General features: G+C 27.2%; 1 protein-coding gene across 1 annotated transcript in view; it reads right to left on the bottom strand.

The window, feature by feature from the left end:
• Positions 1-8,944, bottom strand: part of LOC142327584 (DNA damage-regulated autophagy modulator protein 2-like) — a 28,601-nt gene extending 19,657 nt beyond the window's left edge. Inside the window, exons 1-4 of the mRNA XM_075370759.1 lie at positions 8,742-8,944; positions 7,932-8,053; positions 2,067-2,293; positions 293-431 (exon numbers count right to left, since the gene is read on the bottom strand). Coding sequence (XP_075226874.1) covers positions 293-431; positions 2,067-2,293; positions 7,932-8,053; positions 8,742-8,821 — 568 coding nt within the window. The 5' untranslated portion in view covers positions 8,822-8,944. The remainder of the gene's footprint in view (positions 1-292; positions 432-2,066; positions 2,294-7,931; positions 8,054-8,741) is intronic.
• Positions 8,945-9,322: the final 378 nt, after the last annotated feature.

The following is a 9,322-nucleotide window of genomic DNA, read 5'->3' as shown; positions in this document are numbered from 1 at the left end:
ATTTGCATTTGGTTTCTATAATATCCTTTGAAAAATTGAATCTGTTTTGTGCTGTACAGGTACATGTCTTTTACATCTTGTGTGATGTATGTTGACTCACTGTTGTATTTAATGAAGTCATGGGAGATTAATTTATATCTCCTGGCTTACTTTTTTTTATTCAAATAGGTAAATTTTGTTCATCTTATAATCTAATTTGTTTAATTTGGGGTTTTGATGTTGATACTTAAAGATTTTCTTCTTTTTTTGTATTTACAGCTATAAATTACTCTTATTTTTGTATTATATTTACCTGTATAATAACTATATGCAACCATGCCGCTGACAATAAATGATATATTAAATATAACAGATAGTACACACAACATATATCTTGTGTAGAATATACAAATCATCTTAATACCTTGACCCATTTTAAACGAAAACATTGTCTGTAACATATAAAATTACAATATAATAAACAGATACATAAATAAAATACACCTACAGTTGAATAAATAACAGAGCAGACTAATATCAATAATTGTTAAGAAGAGAGTTCAAGAACATTAAAATCTACTAAGATATATGGGCAAATGTTTTAGGATTTTAAAAGATTTGAAAATGGAACTATATAAAAAGGTCTAATTGGAAAGTTCCAGTCCTTTTTATTTACTCTACTTGTTTGTTTTGAATAATAAATTATTGCTTTTTTATGTACGAGTGTGATGTGATTGAGGAGTCTTTTTAGTATATTTTCTAGGACCCACTTACAGCTTCACTTCTTTGTATATTACAGTTCATATTTGACTTTTATATTTGTATGTCACATTTAACAAGATATTTTGTGATATTGTATCTGTCTGTATTTGATAAGATATCTTATTTGGAGCAAAACTTTCAAGTTTTCTGTCCTTTATTTTAATACTGAGGATAATGACATTTTGATTGTCCCTCACTAAAAAATAAAAGAAATAAATAATTAAAAATGATTTTTTACTTGAAACACATTTGTTTGAAATCGTGTAAGTAAGATATATTCGTTGTCATGCATTTTTTGTTAATCATTTATTTACTTCAAAACATATTTTCATTTACAATGCCTTACATTAATTTAATTCAGTTAGTAATATCTAATTAATAATATTAATTAAAATTTTTGTAAAATTTTAATTTATATTAAAATTTACAAGTTAAAATTTTACAAAATTTTAATTTTATGAAACAAAACAGTCAGAACCAAACTGTACTACAAAATAACAACAGACATTGAGTATAGTCAAAAAGGCAACTGACATTTTGAGTAAGTTTTTAAAAAAAAAATTATTATACAGTTTGGCTTGATTTATTACAAAAGTTAAAATTTTTAAATATGTCCAAGCGTGTTGAGATTTTGAGTTTTATGTACAGAGTGTAAAATTTACATGATGTTATTAATTTTTCTACATATGACCTATTTAATGAGGTGATATGCAAAACGTGATTCTAACATTTTGTGTAATACAAGTATGTAAATAAATAGTGACTGGACTAAATATTACATTGAACAGACAGCATGTACTTCACCCCAGACACAAGGAACAAAGGTACAGACACTATATGTAGAACACTATACACTACACATTGCCAATAATAACTGATAAATTCAACTACTCTGATGTTCATAAACTCAATTGCTATGATAGAATAGAGTTGTAAGTCATAAAATCCATCAATAATTAATTAATCATTTTCAGAGATGTTACAAACCCAACACAATTAAACTACACAAAATTCATAAACTTGTCACTCAAAAAAATTGCTTATTAAATAAATACAAAACAAATCAATTGGACTTTTTATTTACATATATATAGTCTTCCACTTCCAAATATATATATATATAGACAACAAAAAGTTTGCCAGACCAACATTACAACTTGCTGCTTGACAACACTTCTGAAATTCATCCTTTTATTGTAAAAAGTGTTAACAACATTCCTGTATTTTTTTTATGGATAATTTACATTATATTTATAAATGAGTCAAAAAGTCTTATAATTTCTAATATAACAATTTTCATTTATATTGATTTTCTTGAAATTTACCTGGTATATGAAATATATACTTCCTCCCCACAGACAAGAAACAGCTCCGAAATAATGAACTTGTTGTACATTTGATACTTGAAAATTTGCAACAATGTTCAAGCCTGTACATGATAAACCACCAAATATTGAAGCTGTTAGAATATCTCTATATATCAATCCAGATTCAGGAATCTTTCTTGCAAATTCAACTATTTGTAAATGTCTTATATAAATGCATCCTCCCACTGAAACATAATAACACTAAACATTCATTTTTATCTTATATAAAATATGTAAGAAAAGGATTGAACAACATCTAGTGAACATTATACATTCTTCTAGCAATTAAAAATATATGGTAATATTTTGAGCAATAGTTTCAAAATATGGTATTGCTAAAAAAATTATATCTACTGACTCCTTGTTAGAAAGCTTCTTTGCTAGTTATATCATGTACTTATGAATGAAGTGTGTCAGTTGACTTGTTTCTGTAGTCATAAATGTTTTATCTGATGTTGTGCGGTACGTACTTTAATGAGTGCTAGATGACAAATAAAGCCAACACAGCGATATTTTAAGTGAATTTACATAATTTGATTCTACAAGAAAGAAAACAAGCCAAAATACAGACAATAATAGTTTTCCATTTTTAATTTGTTTTAAAAATTTTTGTAGCTTATGACACTTGACCAAGATGTATATGTCAGTAATATGATCAACAGAAATACAAACCTCCTTTTTTGATTTTTGAGCATTACGTCATTTTATCTGGAAAGTATTACACTGAATTTTAAAATAATCATAATTGAATAAAAGAGATGAAAAAATTTTTAATTTGTATTTTTATTAAATACTTGATAAATGCCAAATTTATGATATAAATTCAGAAAATAGTTTGATACATATTTTATTTTCAGTTTTGATACTTAGGACCTGAAATAGCTGGTCTGATCTATAAAATAATGATATTGTTAACTGAATTTCAAAAATTAAAATAAGTCGATTATAATGTATATAAATTTGTAACAAAATGTTTGCTCAAAATTTACATATTTTTATTTTTGTTCTAACAACACAATCTTCTTAATGAGTTAATCAAATGTCATGGAAATATGGCCAAGTTGAAAAAAATTCTCCCATTTTGTACTTGTTTTCTATAAGAAAAAAAATTTAAGCAAAGTTAAATCAATAGTAAAAGTCAATACCTGTTTTAACATTTTGTTTCAGGAAGAAATTAGTTAAATAGTTTTTGAAAAACAGTTTATGGTCAGATTTTCTGAATAATGATAAACTTACTGATACATTTATTCACTAAGTGAATAGTTTTATTTAGTACACTTTCATATTTTAACTATTTTGTAATGATTATTATATCTTAACAAGCGTAAAGGCTGGATCTTAGTGTAAGTAGAACTTTTTAATTTGCGAAAAATTCAAGTTTAAGTAAGGCCATTTTCAAAGAATTAAATATTTTTATTTAATCTTTATTTCAATTAAGGATTTTCACATTCTTAACTACTCTTTAGCTTTATATAAAAAAATAATAAATATTTGTGAACGCACATTTACAATCTGCAATATCATTGCAGATGTTCAAAAAACATTTTTATGAATTTATCTTACTCTGGGAGGATATTTCCAGATATTGAGAAAGTGAGTTGTAAACATCTGATTATTTCATTGAAGTGAAAACTCATTTCATCATACTGAGCTACAAAGAATATAAAGTTTAAATTAGAAAATAAAACATTTGGAATTGTGTTGTAATAATTTTTTCTAAAAACTGTTTTTAAAATCATATAATCATACTGTATAGCCAGTGAAAGTCTTTCCTTTCTACAATATTTTTAAGGTTTCATTTATACAACAAGAAACTTACACTTAACAATAAAAACACAGACTTAAAAAAACATAAAAAACATAAAAAAATGTGACTTTTATGCCCTTTTTTATTATCACCCTTTTTTATTGTAAATTTAAATTTGAAGTCCATACTACAATATTCCATCTTCATCCAAAAAATGTTGCGTTGATATTGGTTGCTCATTATTTTGGTGCTGGTACCCATCACCAGATATTTAAATTAATATAAATCTTTCACAAAAATTAAGGTTGTACAACACAGTTAACAAATGAGCTACTGATAAATATCACTGAAAATTGAAAAGAGAGGCAGAAAGTAAGCAAAAGAAGTTCATTCATTATACAGTTTTATTTCATTATATAGTTTACTTTACTTTTTTCTCCCTTACCACTGAGGTTGGTCCTGCTTTTAAAGCATTGCACAACCTCAGTGGGTGCCTTGCCTCAAACCTTTCGAGACCCCATGAGAACTGACAGATATACCCCATGGGGGGGGGGGGGGTCATTCACCTGGCAGGTTGGGACTAGGTCTTCATTTTGCCATGCATCTAACAGGGCCCACCCAGAGGGACCACAGCTGGGACTCCGGTCTTTTAGTACCCAAGCATGAGGGGTCCTTGATCACTCATCGAGTGGCCCACCTAAGTGAGGGCATAATCTCATGATCAGGGCTGCCCTCAGAAATCCCTACCCGAATCCTTATGCCCTGTCCCAGTCTCTAGCCTCCTTCTCTTTTGTACCAATTATTCTTGTCGCCAAAGTCACAACCAGATTCCATTCGTATCTACCTGTCAACATGTATGGCATTATTACTTCTGGTGTGAGTCTTTGTAGCCCGAGGTTTCTCCAGGTTTCATCCCACCTACGACAGTAGTACATAGTGTGTTTGGCAATATCATTCTCACCACAATATCTGCATAATAGCTCTTTTTCCAAATCGGTGGAGGTAGGCCTCAAACTCAACATGCCCAGTAAGCAATTGGATCAGGTAGAAGCCCACCTCACCAAATTTCCTTAAAACCCATCCATCTACATGTGGAATGATTGTCCTCATCCAGCTGCCTGTGTGGGATGCCTCCCACTCTGCTTGCCATTCTTCTAATAAGGATCTTCTAGCCTCAGTCCTAGGCATACTGTTAAAAACCCTCCATAACACTCTCAGCCTTAATTTAACAGGTGGTACACCTGCAGTAACCTCTGTTGCACTCCTTGAAGTTTACTATACTTATTTATTACATAGTATACTTATTTTGATTGCGGGTATTTGTAGTAGTTCTGAACCAGAAAAACTTTGATTGTTGTTTTGCTTTTTCTTCACTACAAATATTATTATTAATATTTGATTGTTGTCTTGCTTTTTCTTCACTACAAATATTATTATTAATATCAGATTATGTTATGCATTTGTGAATTAGCATAAAACTGAATAAACTACAATATATTTGCAGGAAGTTTTCATTTCATCTCTTTCCATTGTAGGTATTTGCAAGCAGAACATTATTAATCTTCCAGAATAACAATCAATTCAAAGAAATATTTTTTCTAGAAAATATATTAAAATAGAAATATATTAGAAAAATGTCATAATATTTGTTTATATAGTTCATTCATACATAAATGTACACAGTTCAGGTAAAAATACAATTAACAGTCCCATAAGTGGTGTGATGGATGCAAGAGAAATACAAAGAAGGTTGCTATTCACGGAATTCCAGATGAAATCTGATAAATTATCTTGAAATTTAATACGACGATATTTAAAGATAATCTGATTTTGAAAGTATATGTTTATTTAATAGCAATATAAACAAAAATTAAGTAAATGAGAAGTACATTACCAAACACTTTATTTTAAATACAATGTTTTTAAAATGTCAAATGCTTTCATTTTGTAGATGTCTTTTGTTACTCTCTGCTCCCAGTTTTGGTATATGGAGGTCATTACGGTTCTTTGAATTAAAAATAAATATATTTAGGTTACAGATGAAAAGCATATTCTAAATAAATAGATACAATTCAAATTAAATTAAAAAAAAATATTTGTTTCAATTTGAAATGAAACAAGCACAAATATTTTTAGTTAAATTTAATTTAAATGCAAGGTGATAAATTGATAATGCTGAAGAAAGTAAGAAGGATTGAGGGTAATGGTAAAAAGGAGAAGAAGTAAATAAAAAATTACAATGATCACAATGTAGAGATTCCAAGAGTGTGATGGATTTTCAGATGATTTTATCTTCATGTTTTCATTGTTAAAACATATACTTTATTTTCTCCAGCTTATAAATAAACCTAAAAGGAGAAAAGATGTTAAAAATGATACATTCATAATTCAAAATTTAAAAAGTTCTTAATATGATTCAAAATTAACAGGTGATTATACTCATATTTTTAAAATTATAAAACATTTGAAATAATAAATATTGTAAAATTGTTTATTTCTGTGAAAAAGATTGTTATGACGCAATACCTGGGAATGGAAATAGTTAATGCATTTACTTTCCTAGGATCATAGCTCTAAAGCTATGCTGCAAGAAAAAAACTATGGTAATTAGTCAAAAATTTCAATATGAGTTTTTTGTACTTCTGAAAGTTTCATCACCCAGGTACCCCAAAAAACAAAAAAAGGGGATTACTATTGGTACATACACATATATACATATTTCCATACATACATATGTACATGTTTTGGCTTGTTTGAACTCTTGGCTGGATAAACCGATTTTGAAGACATTTTGTACAGACTTGTGTACATGGAGGAATTTGTGAGAAAAGTTTGGGATCAATATCTCCAGGTGGTGGAAGGGGTTTTGGAGGTCAATTTTCTCAAAATTTTGCAAACATAACCTCACTTTACATTAAGCTCAGTACATGAATGTAAGCTGCTTACCTTACCATTTAAAAAAAGACCGCCCAGAATTTCCCCTTCCCTAAAAATTGGAAAACTATTTTTTTATTTATTGTTTTTTAACAATTTTTTTAAAAATGTTATTCTAGGCATAGTAGCAGTGCAAGCAACCCCAAAAATAAAAATACTTTGAGGGCAGTACATACGGCGGGGGAGCTGATCAAAATTGAAAGATATTAATTTTTTTAATTTTTCCAATTTTTTTTTGGTTTATTTAAACTTTTTATATTACTAAATGTTTAAATAATAAATCTTCAGTAATAATATTACAATAAAATTTCATATTTCACCCCCCCAAAAAAAAATAAATCTTAGATAATTTTTTATTATTGGTTGTAAATTTTTTAGTGGAACTTTTTTAGTTTTTTCCACTTAACATAGTAGTAAACATATAAAATAAAAAAAATTACTTTGAAGGTAATTTTGGAGGTGGGGGTAGAAAAAAAAACCAATTAAAAAAATATCAATTTTTTGAATTTTTAAAACTGTCTTTGTTTTATATAAACATATGATAATTTTACAATAAAACTTCATCATAAATTACCCCCACCTCCCAAAAAGAAATCTTAGATAAGTTTTTCTAGATAATCTGCAAAGTTACACAAAAAAGGAATATAATACTTATACATCATAATACAAAACCAAACTACGTGACACATTTAATAACAGTAGATAAAATATTGAACCTTAAGATATGTAGATTACAAAATCTTACAATATAAAACTGCAATACTTAAAAACAATCTAAGGTATTTAAGTATATTGAACAACAGCTGAAAAGTATAAAAATTGATAACATGAATTTTACCATACTCTCTCTTTGATTAAAAAATTAAACCACAAAATTCTCAATTTATTCATTAATATCTATTACACCTCCTCTGTTTTGCTACATTAATTCTCACCAACTTCAGAAAACTTAAATAAAATATTATTAATATTGTTCAAAAATCTAATTGAAATGATTTTTCATAAGAAAATAATAAGCTCTGAAAAAATTTTTTATTATTATTAGTATAAAACATTTTTATATGTTTATACTACTTAAATTAGTCAACGATTTTATGTTTTTAATGCTTAATTATTAATATAATTTATCGTTATTTACTTACAAAGTATAGAACATATATTAAGTAGTAATGAAAATATACAGCTTTCTGGTGGTAGTGTTCCTGTATCACTTATGTATGGAAAACCAGGAAATACATCATTAAGGGCAACTGCTATTAAGAACCTGGAAAAAATAATTTAGTAATACTAAATCAATATATTTAAATTAAAAAAAAAGAAAAAAGAAGATCAAGCCTGATTCAAACTGATGTACCTTCCCCTTGTAAGATCAAAATATTTCATTAATTAAAATTTTATTTGGCTATAACTCTGGAACCAATGAAAATAAGTACCACTTATATATCGTTGAAAGGGTCTCAGTGAGGGTTTATTACTGCAGTTAAGAAAAAATCAAAAATCCAAATTTTTTGGACACTTTTAGTCTAGTCGATTGCAGTCAAAAGAGAAGGTGCACAACTAGATGTTACAACAATCCTAAATCCAAAATTTCAACATCCTATGGCTAATTGTTTTTGAGTTATGTGAGATACATATGTCATGACGAAACTAGTCAAAATGGATTCAGGGATGATCAAAATGAATATTTCCATTGAAATCTGAAAACCAACATTTTTCACGATCACAATAGTTCCTTTACTTTGTACAAGGAAGTAAAATCATATACTATGTTTATTCTGGTAATATTATTAATTTATTTTTTTGTAATATAAAAAGTGAAATTTTCAAAATGAGTTTTAGCAGACATAAAATTTTTAAGTAGTCTGTTACTGAGAAATTCTTAACCAAAAATTTCTTATACAACAAAAGATAAGTATTTCTAAGTAATATAAATAATAAAAAAATATACATACGTGATGATAAATGTAAGTGGAAATAACATACAAACAAGAACTGGTAACATATGAACATGCTTTGCACAATATCTCATCATTGTTTTTGCTCACTAATTAACTAAAAACACTCTAATTTTCACACTGTATTGTTTTGTAACATATAATCTTTATTTTTTTAAATATAACCTAACCGTTAGTTGATCAACAATTTTTAATCAGAGACTGAGTAGTGACAGGTAGTATGAGTCATTTATTATAAGCTTCTGCTTATATATAAATATATTCCATTTTAAAAAGTATCACTTTAGTTTAGATAAGATAACATAATGTATACATTTAAACAGATTGGTCTATTATTATTACAGTTTAGTACATCTTACTATTATTATAATTGTAAACTCTTTAAGATCACAACCAATTTATTAATATCTTTAAACGTTATATTTTGTCAACAAAATTTTATATATATTTTTAAAAATATACAGAAAAACATATGTTACATATTTGAAAATTAAACATTTTCTACAGTAATAAAATATGAATTAATAATCAATTCTTTATAGAAGTACTTAAAAACGAATGGGTAATTGTTAAAATAA

This window comes from Lycorma delicatula, chromosome 7 (genome assembly GCF_047948215.1).
Source record: "Lycorma delicatula isolate Av1 chromosome 7, ASM4794821v1, whole genome shotgun sequence".
In the NCBI taxonomy this organism is placed as follows: domain Eukaryota; kingdom Metazoa; phylum Arthropoda; class Insecta; order Hemiptera; family Fulgoridae; genus Lycorma; species Lycorma delicatula.
The sequence above is the reverse complement of the archived record's forward strand: the minus strand, read 5'-3'. Positions and strand labels throughout refer to the sequence as shown.